The sequence below is a fragment of the Ammospiza nelsoni genome, chromosome 20 (assembly GCF_027579445.1).
Source record: "Ammospiza nelsoni isolate bAmmNel1 chromosome 20, bAmmNel1.pri, whole genome shotgun sequence".
NCBI lineage: Eukaryota > Metazoa > Chordata > Aves > Passeriformes > Passerellidae > Ammospiza > Ammospiza nelsoni.
This window is the reverse complement of record NC_080652.1, coordinates 8,940,494-8,959,868: the sequence shown is the minus strand read 5'-3', so window position 1 is coordinate 8,959,868 and position 19,375 is coordinate 8,940,494. Positions and strand designations below refer to the sequence as shown.

Below are 19,375 nucleotides of genomic sequence, written 5' to 3'. Positions count from 1 at the left end.
TTCTCCTCAGCACCCAGATTTTGGCTCTTCACAAACTCCACTTTCCTGAACCTCTATAAATAAATCCCATTCTGCGTGCTTGAGTTAACATTAGCCTAAAACCCACCCTCCTTCTAGCTCATGTCAGGCAAACAAGACAGCCTTGATAAGTGGAGAGAGTGATTTATAAAGGCACCATATGGGAGCTTGTCTCAGCATCATAATTGATTAGTGAGGTGCAGAAATATTGCTGCGGTGCAGACACCGAATCCCTCCGAGGTTCTGCTCCTCTGAGGGGCCTGGCACCCATTCCAGCACAAAAACCTCACCCTGGGGGCAGCCAGATTCCCTGAGGGGCTCCTCAGCCCTGTCCCACCTTTCAGAGATTCTGGAATCATCCACAGAGCTGGAGGATAGCAGGGCTGGGTGTGAGTGCAGCCATCCATCTGCCAAGCCCTTTCATTTGATTTGATTTGATTTTCTCCGTGCTCCAGGAAAAACTTCTGGCCTGGGATGTGTCTAGACACTGCAGGCAGGTCCCATGGCAGGAGCTGCCAGTGCTGACAGACACTCCCAGCAAACAGGGAGGGGAGCAAAACACCCTGGATTCCCTTTTCTCTGGGGAGGGGAGCAAAACACCCTGGATTCCCTTTTCCCCAGGGATCTGGGGAGGAAAACACCCTGGATTCCCTTTTCCCCAGGGATTTGGGGAGCAAAACACCCTGGATTCCCTTTTCCCCAGGGATCTGGGGAGGAAAACACCCTGGATTCCCTTTTCCCCAGGGATCTGGGGAGGAAAACACCCTGGATTCCCTTTTCTCTGGGGAGGGGAGCAAAACACCCTGGATTCCCTTTTCCCCAAGGATGGGAAGAAAACACCCTGGATTCCCTTTTCCCCAAGGATGGGAAGAAAACACCCTGGATTCCCTTTTCCCCAGGGATAGAAGGAAAACACCCTGGATTCCCTTTTCCCCAGGGATCTGGGGAGGAAAACACCCTGGATTCCCTTTTCCCTGGGGAGGGGAGGAAAACACCCTGGATTCCCTTTTCCCCAGGGATTTGGGGCTCACTGAGAGCCTGAGCATCCCTCAGGGCATGTTGGGTTTGTCCTGCAGCTTGTGCTGAGTCCCAGCATGAGGCTCTGGGGTCTCTCAGTGCATCCAAAGGGTCCTCGTGGCCTCCCCGTGTCACTGGGCATGAAGGGACACATAAAACACTCAATTTAGAGCACGTGCCAAAAAGAAATCCCCATTTCCAGCAGCAGGCAGCACCCAGTGCCCATTAGCCAGGAGTTGTTGAGTTAATTAGAAATGTATATTTGATACCAGGGGCTGAGCGGGGCCCCGCACGCCGCCGAGGTTTAATAATTGATTTGTAATTTATTTGCCCATTAATTCTTCCCCTTTCAGAGGCCAGGCAGGAGCTGGTGCAGCTCGTCCATCACGCTGGGCAGCAGCAGCAGAGCAGCCCCTGCTCCCCCTGAGCTGTCGGGGGTGACAGACTGGAGCCTCGTGCTGCTGTAATTAGTTCCTGACTTCAGAGGCTTTTTATAGGGGCTGCGTGTGCCTCTCGAGGAAGATTAACAAAGGGTTCCTTTCCCATGGACTCAGGCCGTGTGTCAGCACGAGCCTGGCTCCAGAAGTTATTGATTCCCTCTCCAGAAGGTTTGCATTTCCAAGGTAAGTGATTTGGCTCTTACAGGCAGCGGGTCCCGGGGCTCCATCCATCAGCGGGGCTGACCAGCGGCAGGTTCAGCTTTAAACACAGCCTGCAACACTTTGCCACCACTGCTTGTGACAGGGAGAGGGGGTTCCAAGGTGCCCATTCCCAGTTAATCAGAGGGAAAACGTAATTACAGCCCCCCAGACCCCCACTCATTTCTGTCATCGGATCAGGGGTTCGCTCCTGTCTGCTCATTCCTTTTCTTTGCCACGTGTTCTCTGAAATGTCAGGGTTCTATCTGAAAATATTGTACCTGTATGTATTTCAAACCTGTATATTTCAAACCTGTATATTTCAAACATTTTCCAGGTGCCTGGAATGCCCCAAGGTCCTGGAAACCAGGGGCAGCCTGGATGGACCAGAGGACACCCACGAGCAGGGAAAACCCCAGCAGGGTGGGAAAGAGCCCTGACAACAACAGTTGGCAAGCAGGAAAATATTTTGAATAGTCTGGAAGAATATTTCCCAGAGGTGAAAATGCCATTTTTAATCAAGAAAATACAGCCCACACTCTGTGCCTGCCCAGTGCTCCCTCTCATCTCAATCCTCTTCCTCCTCCACCTCTGGAAACCTCTGGCTGTCAGAACATGCCCTGAGAGAGGAACAAGGGTGGGAAAAGTGGGTTGGGATGGGGCAGGAATGCCAGCTGCCCACATGGGCAGGGTAGAGACAAGACAAAAGCCTCCAGGAGGGTTGGGAGGCCCAGGGATGGTTTTGGCAGGAGGGAAGGAGGCCACAGAACAAGCCAATCTTCATGTGTGAAATCCCACATGGAGCTGCTGCTATAAATAAGGCTGAGGGATTGATTGCCATAAATCACAGCCCTGCTGACCCCCCAGAGCTCTCACAAGCAGCAGGGATGCTCGTGGGGCTGGTTCTGGTCCCTTGGCAGAGGCAGGAGAGGGATTACTCATTGCTTGTGTCTCCTGGATCCACCTCCTGCCTCCCCCACAGCAAGGGAAGGATGGATTTGATCTCCTCAGGAAAGAGTCAGTGACATCTCTGCATCATGGGCATCCCCAGATTTGCAGGATCAAGTCCTTGTGGTCCCAGGGAAAGCGATGCTTTCAGCTAGGTTACAGCTTGTTTAGGGTAGGGGGAAAAAAATCCAAATCCTCTTCCTTTGAGGTTAAATCCATTATTTACACAGAGCTGTGGGATGGCCCTGTGTGCCCGTGTTGACAGGGGGTTTTGGTTGAGGGAAGAGACGAGGACCTGACTCCATGTTTCAGAAAGCTTGATTTATTATTTTATGATATATATTACATCAAAACTATACTAAAATAATAGAAGGATTTCATCAGAAGGCTAGCTAAGAATAGAAAAAGAAAGAGTGATAAAGGTTTGTGGCTCGACTCTCTGTCCGAGCCAGCTGACTGTGATTGGCCATTAATTAGAAACAACCAACATGGGCCAATCCCAGATGCACCTGTTGCATTCCACAGCAGCAGATAACCATTGTTTACATTTTGTTCCTGAGGTCTCTCAGCTTCTCAGGAGGAAAAATCCTAAGGAAAGGATTTTTCATAAGAGATGTCTGGGACAGCCCTGAGCTCTGGAGCAGATCAGAGGGGACACAGCTCTCACCCACAACAAAAGCACAGAGCAGGATCAGCCCAGGATCAGCTCTCACCTGCCTGGAATGACCTTGGGAGCTCAGACCCACCCAGGGCTCTCCCTAAACCTGGCCCAGTGGTGACAACCTGTCGCAGACATATTTTATGGAAAATCCTTTCCTTAGGGTTTTTCCTCCTGAGAAGCTGAGAGGCCTCAGGAACAAAATGTAAACAATGGTTATCTGCTGCTGTGGAATGCAACAGGTGCATCTGGGATTGGCCTCATGTTGGATGTTTATTATTAATGGCCAATCACAGCCCAGTTAGTTTGGACTCTCTGTCCGAGCCACAAACCTTTGTTATTCATTCCTTTCTATTCTTAGCTTAGCTAGCCTTCTGAGATGAAACTTCTCCTTCTATTCTTTTTAGTATAGTTTTAATGTAATGTATATCATAAAATAATAAATCAGCCTTCTGAAAAATGGAGTCAGATCCTCGTCTCTTCCCTCACCTGAAAACCCCTGTGAACACCAACACAACAAGCCAGGCCAGCACAAAAGCTCCTGGTTCCTTTGTCTGATCTGCCTGCACCTTCCCTGGCTCCAGCAGCATTCCTGATTCACATCCCTGGGATGATACAGGAGTTTTCCTTGAATAAAATCCTTCAGCAAAACCTAACACCCCCAGTCAGCACCAGAGCCTGGAGCTTCCCCCTCTCCTTCAAATCCTTTTCCACAAACACACTTCCCTTTAAGTTCACAATGTTCTGGGCATAAATCCTCCCCCTCCCTTCCATGCTGCTGCAAGTTTTGTTACTGGCTATATATTTTTAGATTTTAAAAATGTCACCCTCAAGTGCTCGGTGCGCACGTAAGTACCGTGAGGAACAAACCCATCTAGACTTGCTGTCAATAACCCAGCCTCAGATGGACTCCCTGCAGCCCTGGCACGGTAAATTACAGCCTTTCCCCCCCCTTTCCCTTCAAATGATGGCTGGCTGCTCATTATTGGCTTTCATCGTTATTGCCTGGGCAGGTGGAATGGCTGGGGTGACACCAGCGAATAGCCAGGCACAGGCTGTGTGTGCTGCCAGCCCTGCCTGCAGCTGAGGGGCTCAGGGAGCCTCCAGAGCCCTGCAGGGACCCCGGCGTGGGCTGGCCACTCAATACCAAGCAATGCAGGGGGACTCCTAAAGCCCAGAGTGAGGATGTCCTATGCAGCTGGCCCTAATTCACCTTCTGTAAGTTTTCTGTGCTGTCTAGGTGGCCTGGAAAGGCCCAGGGATGGCCTTGAAGAGCCCGACGCTTCAAAGGACGAGGAGAGACTTCTGATCTTGTCTCGGTCTTGGTGTTTATTAATTGTTTATCTAAAAGATTTTCTTTCAGCTTGATAGAGGTCTGCATAGCAAGCTAGCCATGGGCACACTGCAAGCTCTTGGGGCGGTCACTTATCTTTATATCTGAAGTTACGTGTACAATATTTATCATTTTTCTCTAATACTTTCTACTCTTATTAACTGGTGCACTTCTAGTAATAACTAATCTCAAAGTGTCACTATCACCACAGAAGATGGAGGCCAAGAAGAAGAAGAAGAAGGACAGGACACGCCCTAATTCTTCTATCTTACTTCTTTAGACTCTCTTGTACCGAAATCTTAAACCTTGTGTTTTACACTCTAATTAACTTATCTCTTCACTATTCACTCAGTGAATTCTTCTTATCTTCATACAGGTGTCGTCTCTTGTGTAGGATTAAAGTCTAGCTACCAGACACTTCTGGCAACATTCTAGGACTCTTGAGCCTTCTAAGGGTGTTCTCGGCCACTCTGCACCTCCATCCTGAGGTGCTGAGATCTCACAACCTTCTCACTCACCCCAGTGCAGATTTTCCTTCTCTGGGAGCATCCCCGATCAGACCCCAGCGAATCCGCAGCTGGCTGGATGCACAAATGGCTCTGGAACTGGAGAGTATGTCCTGGGGCTGATCCTTCCATGTCACCCTGATTTTCTAAGATTTTCTAAGTCTTCTGATGTTTACATTCTTGTAACAAACATTCTCACATGCCTTATATAAATAACTCATTGTTTTGCATTCTCTTATGGAGGAGGAGAAATTGGATGCACTGTTGGTTTGTCCAGTGTCATTGGAGAGGTGGCACTGTCACCCTCCAACCCACAGTCACATTTAATAATCTATAACAAAGGCTCCTGTTAGAGAGGTGATGTTAGAGAGGACATTTCCTGAGGATCCCACAGCTCTAACCTGCAGCATTGTCACTTGGACTTATTAAGATTTTCTAAGATTTTCTAAGCCTTCTGATGTTTACATTCTTGTAACAAACTTTCTCACAAACTTTCTGTAAATAACTCATTGTTTTGCATTCCTTTATGGAGGAGGAGAAATTGGATGCACTGTTGGTTTGTCCAGTGTCACTGGACGGGTGGCACTGTCACCCTCCAATCCACATCACTTTTGGAACTCAAAAATTAGAAGTTCTCTTTTCCCCATCAGAAAGCTGCATGTCTGTGACATTTCCTGTCCTATAGTGACACTTCCACTGCCACCAATTGACCCCCAATTGTCTCTGCTGCCCCCAGAACAGTCTGATCTGTACCTGGAGACGTGGGGCTGGCTCAGATCAGAGTTAGACCTGGCTGCGCTGAGCTGTTGTGCCTTTGGAACTCGTGGGGGCCCTTCCATGGGCTGGAAGGAATCTCCTGTCAATGATCCTCCTCCAAAGGGGCCAAGCAGAGAGCTTGGGGAGGCAGTGAAAGGTGGGAATGCCCAGCAGAGAATTTGGGAAGGCAGTGAAAGGTGGGAATGCCCAGCAGAGAATTTGGGAAGGCAGAGAAAGGTGGGAATGCCCAGCAGAGAATTTGGGAAGGCAGTGAAAGGTGGGAATGCCCAGCAGAGAATTTGGGAAGGCAGTGAAAGGTGGGAATGCCCAGCAGAGAATTTGGGAAGGCAGAGAAAGGTGGGAATGCCCAGCAGAGAATTTGGGAAGGCAGAGAAAGGTGGGAATGCCCAGCAGAGGAATTGGGGAGGCAGTGAAAGGTGGGAATGCCCAGCAGAGAATTTGGGGGGCAGAGAAAGGTGGGAATGCCCAGCAGAGAATTTGGGAAGGCAGTGAAAGGTGGGAATGCCCAGCAGAGAATTTGGGAAGGCAGAGAAAGGTGGGAATGCCCAGCAGAGGAATTGGGGAGGCAGTGAAAGGTGGGAATGCCCAGCAGAGAATTTGGGGGGCAGAGAAAGGTGGGAATGCCCAGCAGAGGAAGATGGCACCCTGAAAGGAAAGCAGGAAATTTCTCAGCACATAAAATCAGAGCCTTGCAGGCAGGGGTTAGTGAAGGGGGGCTCTGGGGAGCCCCCAGGCTGCAGCCAGCAGGGAATTCTGTTCTGTGCCATCATGGGGAGGGAAACAATCCCGCAGCAGCAGCAGCAGGCCAGAGCAGGCTTTGGGGAGGATCCCGTTTCAGGATTGGGCAATGCCGGGGCCGGGAGGGGACACAGGAGGGGATGGACAGGCGGGAACAGCCGGGACGGGCCGGCCCTGCCACCTCCTCTGGGGTGGGACTGGGATGGGGCAGGAGCAGGGATGGGAATGGGATGGAACTGGGATGGGGAAAGGATGGGACTGGGATGGAACTGGGGTGGGAATGGGGATGGCAATGGAGATGGGATGAAGAAGAGTTGGGGCAGGGACAGGACAGGAATGGGACTGGGATGGGGCCGGGCTGGGACTTGGATGGGACAAGGACAAAACAGGGTTGGGACGGGGGGGAATGGGGATGGGACTGGCATGGGATTGGGATGAGGCAAGGCTGAAGCAGGGGTGGTATAGGGATGGGGCAAGGATGGGACAGGGACACGGCAGGGATGGGACAAGGATGGGACAGGGCTGGAACTAGGATGGGATTGGGATGGGACAGGGATCAGGCAATGCTGGAGCAGGACAAGGACGAAGCAGGGATGGAATGAGGACGGGACAGGGTGGAACAAGCATGAAGGGCTCTGCCTGGGGGCTGATGGGGGCCAAGAGGGGCAGCAGGACAGTGCATTCCCTCCCTGCTCACCCTGGGGCGTTTTGGGGTCAGAATTCATTTCAGCGCCAGCCTGAGGAAAGGCTTCTCCCTCGCTCTGGGCAGGAAGGAGCTGGGAGCCCCAGCCTGCAAAGGACAGAATTTCACAGAACAGAATTTCACCAGCAGCAAAGCAGGAGCACCCTCAGAGAGTCACAGAATCACCCAGGCTGGAAAAGAACTTCGAGATCTTCCAGTCCAACCTTCCCAGTCTGCTCCTGACTCAGAAAATTCCCCCTCCATCCCTCCAGTGAACTCACACAAGGATGGAGCTGCTCTTCTCACAAGGCTTTTATGTTGTAAATTAAAAGATCCAGACAAAATGAACCCTGAGAGCTGAGTCCCCAGGAATCACAATGACTCAAACACCAGCTTTTCACAAGAAAATAAATTCAGTGCCCTGGCTGCTTTAATCATCAGGCTTTTCTACCTTTACCAGCACCCCAGCAAACACTTGTGCCTTCATTTAATGCTCCTCAGCCTAATACCCACCACAAAAGAAATCCAGCAGAAAGCCTGGCTGATAACTTCAGCAAATTTCCATCTGACCCTCCCCTTGGGTTTTGGGGTGAGTGTTGAGTGAATGAGCTTTAAAAGCATCTTTTCATTTAGCAGAGGCTCAGCGAGCCAAGAATCATACCTCACTCTGTCAGAAGAAAAACAAGATGTGGGCTCAGAGCAATTGAGCAGGGCTGGAGCCCAGCATGGAAAATTTTGCCTCCAAAGCCAAACAAGGTTTCACTGCCAGCGTTGTAAGGCAGAGAGATGCAGGATTTTTGTGGCTGATGTTTCTCACCCGTGCCTCAGGATCTGGGGCTCTTTGGGAATGAAAGAGCCTCGGTTTAGGTGATGTTTAAATGAGAATTTGTTAACTCTTGGTCAGGCTGGGAGGGAAGAGCAGGCAGGGGCATCTCGGGAGGGAAAATGGGTGAAAATGGGTTAAAATTCAATGGTTGGGCTGTTGGTCTGTGCAAGTCGCCTCAGCAGGAAATTTCAGAGTCAGGACAGGAATTTGAGGGTCAGGACAGGAATTCCAGAGCCGGGGCAAGGAGGAGGGAAGGAGCTGGAAGTGATTGAGAGCAAAACATCTTTTAGGGGCAGAAAACTGCTCAGAAGGAGCTGATTTGGGGCACTGTGGAGCGAGACAGGCAGAGCTTCACCTCCTCATCTCCGCTGCCTCGCAGGGTGAGGGAAAAAGGGAATAAACAAAGAAACAAAAATAAAAACTTTTAAAACCCTTTAAAAACCACCTTTTTTCACTATAGATTGTTTATTCCAGCCCCAGGGCTGCTCTGGGCAGGGGACAAGGAGTTGGGTAGGGGGAGAGGGAATTGGGCAGGGGTGTGGAATCCTGGAAAAGGGAGTGGGATCCGGGGAAAGGAGTGAGATAATGGAAAAATGAGTGGGATCCGGGGAAAGGAGCGGGATCCCGAGCAGGGGAGTGGGATCCCAGGAAAAGGGAAGGGCATCCAGGGTCGGGGAGCGGGATCCTGGGAAAAGGAGTGGGATTCCAGGATGAGGGAGTGGGATCCCCGGCAAGGGAGGGCGATCCCAGGGAAAAGGAATGGGATCCCGGGAAAAGGGGAAAAAGGAATGGGATCCCGGGAAAAGGGGAGTGGGATCCTGGAAAAAAGGAGTGGGATCCCAGGAAAGGGAACCGCATCCCAGGGCTGGGGCGTGGGATCCGGGAAAAGGAGAGTGGGATCCGGGAAAAGGAGAGTGGGATCCTGGAAAAAGGAGTGGGACCCCGGGCAGGGAAGGGCATCCCGGGCAGGGCTCGCCGCTGTCGGGAGATGGCAGCAGCACTTTGCTCTTTGCTCTTTGCTAGGACGGGCCGGACCGGCCCCCGGGGGCTCCCGAGGCCCTGCCCCCAGCCCCGGTGGGATCGATCGGGATCAGCCCCGATAAGATCATCCCCAGCCCCGGTGGGATGGATCGGGATCAGCCCCAGCCCCGTTCCCGGAGCCTCCTGCCCCGCGGCCCTGCTGAGCCTCTCTCAGCTCCTACAGAAAGACCTACCCAGCACTCCCCAGCCCAAATCCCACCTGGAAAAGCCCGAAGCGCCATTCCCACCCCGCCCTGGGCTGTGCGGATGGAGGGCGAGCGCTGGGGATCGGCTGAGCTGCCGGGGTTGGTTTGGAACAGTGCGAACCTGAAATGCGGCTCCTCTGAGCTCTCCCTGCTCCATTGCCGCCCACACAGGGCTGTGCCCGGGGCTGGGTGTCCCTGGGGACATCCATGGCAATGTCACTGGGAAATGCAGAATGCCAAGGTGCCCTTTGTGCCCCCGAGGCGGGGGATGCTGCTCCAAGAGGCCACAACAGGACCCCGAGCCCGACCCCGGGGCCAGCTGGGGTGAAAAGGCTCCTTGAGAGAGGTCAGGAGGAGAAAACCAACCTGCTTTTCTTGGGCAATTATGAAGTGACAAATTAGCAGTGAAAGAGCTCATCTGTCTGGGTTTGTTTGGAGAGTCCTCTCCTCGCCGCAAAGCCGAGGCACAGAGAGGGCCGGGATCACAGCCCTTCTCTTAAGGGTTTCCAAACACTCCACTGACACCCCACTCCATCTCTGTCAGCGCTGGGAATGCTCAGGAATTGAGTTGCGCCTTTCCAAAGCGAGCCCTGCACCCCCAGCTCAGCATCTCCCGCTCTCCATCCCATCCCCAACAGCACCCGGGGCACAGGGAATGGCATTTCACAGGGCAAGCTGGAGTCCCCCCTATCCCAGGGCAGGATTTAAGGAATTGCGGTGTTCCCGATAAAGCCCCGGAGCTCTCCCGGCTGCTCCCAGGGCAAGGGTGAGCGCCGCGCACGCCCAGCCCGGAGACACAACAAACGCCCGCTGAGAGCTTTAATTGCACTGCAATCATCTGCCGGTATCAAGGAACGGCGAGGAGAGTCAAAACAGGCACTTTGATCCCTGCAGAAGCTGGAAAAACAGCAACGACTTGGCCAAGGTGCAAACCTCCTCCTCCTCATCGTCATCCTCCTCCTCCTTGAGGGAAAGCTGAGCCCTTCCCAGGTTTGGTGTCACAGACATCTTTTATGAAAAATCCTTTCCTTAGGATTTTTCCTCCTGAGAAGCTGAGAGGCCTCAGGAACAAAATGGAAACAATGGTTATCTGCTGCTGTGGAATGCAACAGGTGCATCTGTGATTGGCCCATGTTGGTTGTTTCTAATTAATGGCCAATCACAGTCAGCTGGCTCGGGCTCTCTGTCCGAGCCACAAGCCTTTGTTATCATTCCTTTCTATTCTTAGCTAGCTTTCTGATGAAACCTTTCCTTCTATTCTTTTAGTATAGCTTTAATGTAATATATATCATAAAATAATAAATCAGCCTTCTGAAACATGGAGTCAGATCCTCATCTCTTCCCTCATCCACAAACCCCTGTGAACACCATCACAGTTTGGGGCTCTGGGAGTGCCCCCCAGGCAGAAAACACAGCAGGAACCAAACACAAAAAAAAAAAAAAAAAAAAAAACAAAAAAAACCAAAAACACACAAACAAACAAACCCAAAAATCAGTGGCCAGCTCGGCTTTGCTTTCTTTTCTGTTTTGAGCATGGTTTAAAATAGAAGCAATCCCGATTTTCGGAGCGAGATTCCCGAGCAGAGGGCAGCAGTGACCCGCACATCCCGGGCTGCCCCGCACACCCCGGGAGCGGGGGGACCGAGCCCCTCGGGAGGGCGGTGAATACGGTAAATATTTACTGTGCAAACACCGAGGTTAGCGGGGCACACGGGCAGCCCGTGCAGCCGGGATGGGAGCGTGGCCGGCCGGGCGCTGCCGGCTCCCCGGGGATGGAGTGCGAATGGGCAGCTCTGGGTAAAGAACCCTCTGTGCGCCTTCCTGCCCTCCACAAACCTCCAGAAACGACAAAACCTCGTTTTTTTCCCAAATGAGAAAACGCGGATCGGCGCTAACCGAATTGAGCCTCTGATTTTCCATCTCCGGGGGAGGATTTATCCCGGCTCTAAACCCGACTGCGAGCTCAATCTCGTTTGCACCTGGCAACAAATTCGGATTAAGCGCAGCCTAAAGGCTCCCACCCTGTGCTGCCAGCGCCGCTCCTGCTTCGGGAGGGATTGGGGATGGCAAACATCTCCATCATCCCGTGTGGGAGCGCCCCCAAATCCCCCTGTCCCCCTAAATCTCTCTGTGCCTCCAAATCTGTGTCCTCAAATCCCCCTGTCCCCCTAAATCTCTCTGTGCCTCCAAATCTGTGCCCCCAAATCCCCCTGTCCCCCTAAATCTCTCTGTGCCTCCAAATCTGTGCCCCCCAAATCTCTCTGTGCCCCCAGATCTGTGTCCCCCAAATCCCTCTGTGTCCCCCAAATCTCTCTGTGCCTCCAAATCTGTGTCCCCCAGATCTCTGTGTGCCCCCAAACCCCTCCATGCCCCCAGATCCCTCCATGCCCCCAAATCCCTCTGTGTCCCCAAATCCCTCTCTGCCCCCAAATCCCTCTCTGCTCCCAAATCCCAGTGTCTCCAAACTCCTCTGTGCTCCCAAATCCGAGCCCATGGGATGCCCCCAGGGTGGCCTCGGTCCCCGTGGTGCCACCAGGCTGGCACTGCGATGCCATCCCTGAGGCACAGCGGGCACCTCAGGGACTGGGGAACCCCTCATGGAAATACCTGAGGAATTTTCCTGAGGAAAAGGGAAAAGGTCCCGGGCAGAGCTGGGGCTGCTCCTTCCTTCCTCCAGGCAAGATTCCCTTGGAGTTGCAGTGCCCTGGAATGGGGACCCAGCTGGGGACAGCCCCCCAGTGAATAACTTGAATAACTCCACACACACCAATAAGAACAAATGAGGACTTGGACTGGGTTATATTTTAAAATGCTCATATATTTTCTTTTTTTTTTTTCTCCTTTTTTTTTTTCTTTTTTTTTCTTCTCATTTTTTTTTCCACGTTTCTAATACAATTATTCTCAAAATACTGGCGGTTCCAGCAGCAGTTCTTTCTTTTTGTTTTTTTTCTCTCATTTTCTTTCTTTTTTTTTTTAACCTTTTTTTTGTTGTTTTTGAAGTGAATAATAATATACGGTAGTGATTTCACAGTAAAACAGACCTGCAGGAACGCCAGAGATACGTGACAAAAAGACACCCCCGACCAGCCCTCCCCCTCCCTCCCACCCCCCTCCCATCCCCAAAAAAGATTTTGGAAGTGGGGGGGAAAAAAATAAAAAGTTCATTCAAAAAAATTATTTCAAAAGAGATTTCATATAAAGCCTTTAAAACACGGTCAGAAGTTTCTCCCTCTTCTCCAGATCCCTGTGGCTGAACATTTACAGAGAGAAAGAGAGAAAAAATAGAGAGAGTTTATAACAATCTCTGTAGAAGAAACAAAACAATCCAGGAAAGAAAATATCCAAGGATATGGTAAGGGATAAAATTACATTTGTACAAAAATAGATTTTTAACTTTATTGATGCTTTAGATATTTTTTTCCTTATCTTTTATCTTTTTTTTTTTGTCATTCTAAATTTTAATGTCTTTTTTTTTTTTTAATCTATGTATCCCATAGCCAAGGCATCCATCACTAAGTATTGGGAATTGCTAAAGCTATTCTTTACTCCAAACCACCTGCTTAAAACAATGAAACAAAAAAAAAAAAAAAAAAAAAAAAAAAGGAAAAACAAAAGAAAAGAAGTAAAAGGAAACAAAAGGAAGAAAAACAAAACAAAAAGGCATCTTAAAATAGATGCAGTTCCTTTGTCTCGAGGAATAAAAATCCAGATTTGGCATCTGCCAATTCGGAAAGGGATTCAGATACAATGGGAGCAAAACACGGAAAAAAAACCAAAACAAAAAGCGAGGAGAGGGAAAAAAAACAAACAAACAAACAAACAACAACAACAACAAAAAAAAAGAGAAAAATATTGACTTAAACCACAAAAAGCCAGGAAAAGTCTGTAATTGCTACAGTTCTCTAAGTGTATATGTGAGTGGGGTATTATACAGTGTCGATATCTACAGTACATACACGGACACACGGACACCCACCCAGGCCAGCCTGCAGGGATGGGGACAGCACAGCCACCAGCCTGGCTTTGGGGTCATCAGCTCCCCAACCTGCTTTTGGGGTCAGCAGCCCAGCCTGATTTTGGGTCAGCAGCCCAGCATGGTTTTGAGTCAGCAGCTCCTCAGCCTGATTTTGGGGTCAGCTCCTCAGCCTGCTTTTGGAATCAGCAGCCCAGCCTGGTTTTAGGGTCAGCAGCCCAGCCTGGTTTTAGGGTCAGCAGCCCAGCCTGGTTTTAGGGTTGTCAGCTCCCCAGCCTGCTTTTGGGGTTGTCAGCTCCCCAGCCTGCTTTTGGGGTCAGCTCCCCAGCGTGGTTTTAGGGTCAGCAGCCCATCCCAGGGCTGTCCCCACTGCATGGAGGGCTCAGCAGGGCCAGGGCTCAGCATTCCCAGCCCCCCTGACAGCCCCAAGGGCACTCCTGGGCAGTTGCAGTGCCAAGGGCAGCTGGGCATTGCCATGGGGGGTTTGGGATGTGCTGCACTGGGTATGGGGTATGGGGTGGGTGGAACGTGCAGTGAGGGGTGCAGCAGCTGGCTGAAAGGCTGATGTTTGTGCTATCTTTAGGAAATTAAAGATTGTCCCACCAACAAAAAGGAATTAAAAATAAACATCACACATAGATCACCCGAGTGGAAGCAGATTTTTGCAAGAGCACTGAGAGCTGGTGAAACCCACGTCCTACCTCTCCAGGGAATAATGTGCCTTTTGTTTTCCTTCAGCCACGCTCACCTCTCCACACTCAGCCTTATCGTGATGAGGACAACAACAACAACAAATACAAGCCCAAAGTGAAAAGAATACAAAGGAAAGGCTCAAACTCATGCAAAGCTCGTTGCTTTAAGGCTGCTCTGGCTGTTCCCAACACACAAAAGCTTCTCCTTCCCACGGGAAGGGCTGGATGAGGATGGAGGGGGCTCAGGGAATCGCAACTCCCTTTCACCAGCTGAGAAGTGAAATCCCCAGGACAAGGCTCAGCCTTTCCCAAAATCCCCTCCACCACGGGCATGGATTGGGGCTGTGCTGCTCCAGCAGGGAAACTGAGGCACGGGGATGAGCCTGGGCCCTGCAAAGCCTCCCCCTTGGCTTTGTACGGTGGGATGCTGATGGGGATGGGATGGGATGGGATGGGATGGGATGGGATGGGATGGGATGGGATGGGATGGGATGGGATGGGATGGGATGAGATGGGATGGGATGGGATGGGATTGCATAAAGACTGGATGACATGAGATTGGATGGAATGAAATGGGACAGGGTGGGATGGGATGAGATGGGGACAGATGGGAAAAAATGGGATGGAAGGTGATGGAACGCGACAGAATGGAAAGGGATGGGATGAAACGAGATTGGACAGGATGGGATGAGATGAAATGAAATGAGATGGGATTGGGATGGGATGGGATGGGATGGGATGGGATGGGATAGCAGCTCCCACTGTGCCTCCACAGCACCCAACAGCCCTCCCCAGCGACCCCCCAGGAAAAAAGTGGCTCAACCCACCAGAGACCAGTGGGTTTATCCCAGTGCAACATCCACCAACATCCCCAAAGCTTCTCCTCTGTGCCCAGCAAGTCCCAGGCTCCTTTCTGCCAGGGCCTGGGGGCTGCCCAGGGGCTGGGTGGGCTCGGGGCTGGGGGCTCCTCCACCTCCCTGCACCCCCCTGGGGCTGCGCCAGCCTGGCGCTGGCAGGGAACAGCCTGCTCGTGTTTCCTGGCACCCTCGCCAGATTTCATTTCTCCTGCCTCGTTTTCTTGGCAAATTCTTGCAGGGTGAAGCTGTTTAATAATATTTTCAGTGGCTTGCAGGCTGCTGGGGAAACAGAGCCAAGGCTCTGCCTGCCTCTGCCGATTCGCCACTTCGGGCCAGCCCCAGGGGGAGCTGCCACCTGAAATCCTAAATCCTGAGTGGTTTTTTTATTTTGGAGCTGCAGGGGATGGAGCTGGGCACTCCAGCTGCCAGCTGGGATGGCAACAGGCAGGTGGCAAGGGTGTACCCTCCAAAACAGAGGTGGGAGTGATGTGCTGGGTGCTGCTCCCTCCCCCTCCAGAAACAGAGGAGTTTTCAACCAGCTGCAAACCATGGGGAGCAAGAAGGGGATTTTTGGGACTTCATTCTTTGCTTTTTAAAGCACAGAGCACATGGAAGTGGTGGGGAAGCCCTTGGCTGCAGGCACAGTGTGTCCATCCTGCCAAGGGGGGAAAACCCTTCCCAACATCCCTCCATTCCCCCTGGTTTGTTTTTTCTCATGTTTTTGGTGGGGCTCAGGAAATGAGGAGGAGAAGGGGGATGGTTCCATCGCTGGCCACACACTCCTGGGGGAATCCTATCCCATGGGGCATGGGGCACATTCCTGTCCCTAACCCCCAAAATCCTGTCACCAAGACTCAAGGAAAGGGTTGTGCAAAAGCCAAGGTGCTTTTGGTGCTCTCAGAATCCCGGAGGGGACAGGGACGATGCTGCAGCCACATCCCCCACCCAGCCAGGCCCTCCCACCCCCACGGGGCAGATGCAGAGGAGGGGGAGCCCTGTTCTTGCTTCACCACTAATTAACAGCTGCAATTAACCAGCCTGGCCAAGCCCTCCCACTAATTGTTGCCTTGCAGTGTTTGGCAGGGCTGAAAGACCAGGAGCAGCCTCGTGGGTGAGCCGAAATGCCAAAACCCCAGAGCAGGGTCACAGTGGGATGCTGGGGCAGCACTGGGATGTACTGGGGCGGCACTGGGATGTTCTGGGATGCTGTGCTGAGGGCAAGGGTCCCAGCAAGCCCCCAGGAGCTGGGGAAGGGCCATGGGGAGTCCCTGGCAGCCTTAAAGCAAGCTCTGCAGCTGGCTCATGTCCACACCTTTGGGGCAGGCAGCGATGCCCGGGTGCCCTCCGGGGTGGCCAAAGGGCATTTCCTGTGCCACAGCCTCGTGTTTTGGGGGGGATTCAGCTCAATCCCAAATGCTCTGCTCTGAAGTGGCAGGAGAAGGCTCTGTGCAGCCAGGGGTGACTCATTCAGGGGGCACGGCCTCTCCCTCCGCAAAGTAACTACCGAGACTACTAAGAATAGTTAGAAACCAAAAATAGAAATTTTTTCTTTTTTTTTTTCTTTTTTTTTTTGTCTTCTTCTTCTGTTTTTTTTTTTTTGTTTTTTTTTTTTTCCAAAAAACTCCATCCTCTGAAAATAGCCCAGCTGCAAATCTGGCAGAGTCCAACCACTCCCCTCAAGGGGCTCATCCAAACCCCACTGCCCCCGAGGGCTGGCACCGTCCTTGTCCCCAGGGGAGGGCTGGGGGTGACACCAGTGACACCAGCCCCACGATGGCTCATCCCAAACCTCATGGCACGGCTGGGGAGGGGGCAGGGTTGGTTGGCAAAGCTCTCTCCGCTCCCACTCCTCTCTACAAGTAGCACAGGGAACCAGCGAGCAGGTCTGGAGACGCAGCAGTGACAGCAAATGGACAGGGAGGAGGAGAAGGCCGGGGGTGCCCCGGAGCAGACGGTGCCTGTGGCCCTGGGGGCAGCAGGGAGGGACGGGCTGGGGCCGAGGAAAGCAGAGGAAGGGCCCCCAGGGAGCCCGGCCGGGCGAGGGACTGACCCAGCAGAGTTCTCTAAGTCATTTGGTGCGGCGCTTCCAGCATTTCCATCAGGAAGGTGTCGATGGGCGTGTCCCCTATTAGCTTGAAGAAGAAGAGGTGCTCCAGGCATTTCAGGCCGATGGATCGCAGCGCTGGGAGGCGGAGCAGGAGCTTGGCAAACCTGGGGGAAGGGAGACACGGCACGGTCAGACATCCCCGTAAGAGACCCGCGTTCCTCATTCAGGTTCTTCCTAATGGTGCCCCACGTTGGGCGCCACTGTAAGAGCCTGAATGAGGGATGGGGAACTCCAGGCAGCTCTTTAAAATGCAGTTTGTTGTATCCATGAGTTACAGCAGGCCAGGGTTGTGGTGACAGAGCTGTGCCTACAGCTGCCAGCTCCAGGAGACCCGTGTCCCTCATCCAGGCTCTTACTAATGGCACCCCACGTTGGGCGCCACTGTAAGAGCCTGAATGAGGGATCGGGGACTCCAGGCAGCTCATCAAAATGCAGTTTGTTGTATCCATGAGTTACAGCAGGCCAGGGTCATGGTGACAGAGCTGTGCCTACAGCTGTCAGCTCCAGCTGCAGGCAGGCCTGGAGACCCTGAGTTTAGGTTACAATGCATTATATACTTTTCTTTGCTGAGCATCTTAATACCAAACCACCAATCTATACCTTAACTATTACCTATAGCCCATCATAACCACTGTAATTACCATATTCATGTTACTGTTCTCCAGTCACTAGAAGTTACTACATTACAGTTTAAGCTAGAAGTTGTTTTTCAGTTTTCTTGCAGTGGAAAATTCTGAGACATTTTTCTACTTGCCACATTTGCGGCCTTGTTTGCCTGTGCCATCTTTCTGCTTGGTAAAAACATTTTCTTGTTTGGGGTGGGTTTATCCCTTGCTCTAAGCCATAAAAACCCCTTCTAACTCACACACCCTTTGCCTCCTTGGTTATCCAGTGAGACTGGCCCAGAAATTCTTTTCTTCTATACCAAAACTTGCTTCCATCTCTATTCCTTCTTCAGACTCTACATTCAAAAATCTTTCTGCTAAACATACATATCTGTGAGACTCTATTTCCTTTGCTTCTTTTGTGTTTTGTTGTTTTGGACAATGTTTACCAACTGGTCATTGGTTTTATATGCCTTGGAGCAGCCCAGGTGCCACTGGATGTCACCTCCTTGTGTGAGCGCTCCCAACCCAGGGAAAAAGCCCTTGAATGGCCACAGCAGTCATCTCCTTTTCCTGATGCAAAATCAGGGCTTGTACAGCAGCAAAGGGCCAGGGAGAATGGGACCTTCCAGAAAAACACAGAGACATGCACAAGCACACAGATATTCTACATGCATGCACAATTCCCTCTCCCTATTTTTTTTTTTTATTTTTTTTTTCTGCTGAGCTGGCGAGAACGGTGGGAGCAGAGCCAGGAAAAACAAATCAGCCCTACCATCCCATTCAGGAAGTTTCACTTTAAACCAAACCAGATGATGGCTCCAGCCCTTGGATATGTTTAACTGTGAGATAACCAGCCTAGAGCACAACGTGCCAGGGCTGGGAGGGGAGAAAAGAGCTCTGACTCCTGATTGCCTGAGGCTGCTGGGTGTCACGTAGGCACCCAGCCCTCCCTGTGGAGCACCAGGGGCTGCAGGGCAGGAGCAGGGCTGGGTTTTTCCTGGGAGTGCAGAAAAATTCCCTTTTGGTGTTTCCAGGGTACTCCCAAGCTGCTGCTGGATGGGGATTTGGGGCACCTGAAAAAGAGGGAATTGCAGAAATCCCACAGCATGGAGCAGGGGTGGCTCAAACACAGGGAGAACTTGTTTGCTGGTGAGCACATTGTGCCATGGGGCCAGTAGGATGCTCAGAGTTTGGGAGAACTTTGGGGAGCTCTTGTGCAACCCTGGCCCCCCATCCCAGGGGTTCGCCCTCCTGAGGCACCTGGGGTGGTGCCACCACTGCCCTGCACCTCTGAGGGATGCAGGGAGGGCAGCAGGGCCCAGGCACAGCTCTCAGGACGTCCCTGAGCGTGCAGAACCTCTCAGGTCACCAAGGATGGGTGTGAGCATCACACAAGAAGGTTCCCAGGCCAAGGTCACTCAAAGCCAGTGAGAGATCAAATTGCAGAGCCCCTGGTGCAGCTTCTGGGCTTCAAACATTCCCTCAAACACCACTGAGCATTGAGGCAGAGCCCTGGGGAGCTGCTGTGGACTGGTGCTGTCCCTGTGCCATCCCTTGTGTGTGCCAGGCTGCAGATCCTGCACAATGGGCAAAGCAAGAGGGAATCATGCAGAAGAGCTGCTGGCCCTGATTCCTAAAGCAACTCTCCTGGTGCCAGGAACAGCTCTTTTGCAGTCCAGAGTCCAGGGTCTGGCTCTGGATTTGCTCCAAAAATGCAGGTTAATAAAGCTTTCTGGGAGAGGAGTGGTACCAGCCCTGCTCCATGCCCTGT

General features: G+C 51.9%; 1 protein-coding gene across 1 annotated transcript in view; it reads right to left on the bottom strand.

The window, feature by feature from the left end:
- Nucleotides 1–16,420: 16,420 nt before the first annotated feature.
- Nucleotides 16,421–19,375, bottom strand: part of RXRA (retinoid X receptor alpha) — a 101,472-nt gene continuing 98,517 nt past the window's right edge. Inside the window, exon 10 of the mRNA XM_059486555.1 lies at nucleotides 16,421–17,100. Within this exon, the coding sequence (XP_059342538.1) occupies nucleotides 16,953–17,100 (148 nt within the window). The 3' untranslated portion in view covers nucleotides 16,421–16,952. The remainder of the gene's footprint in view (nucleotides 17,101–19,375) is intronic.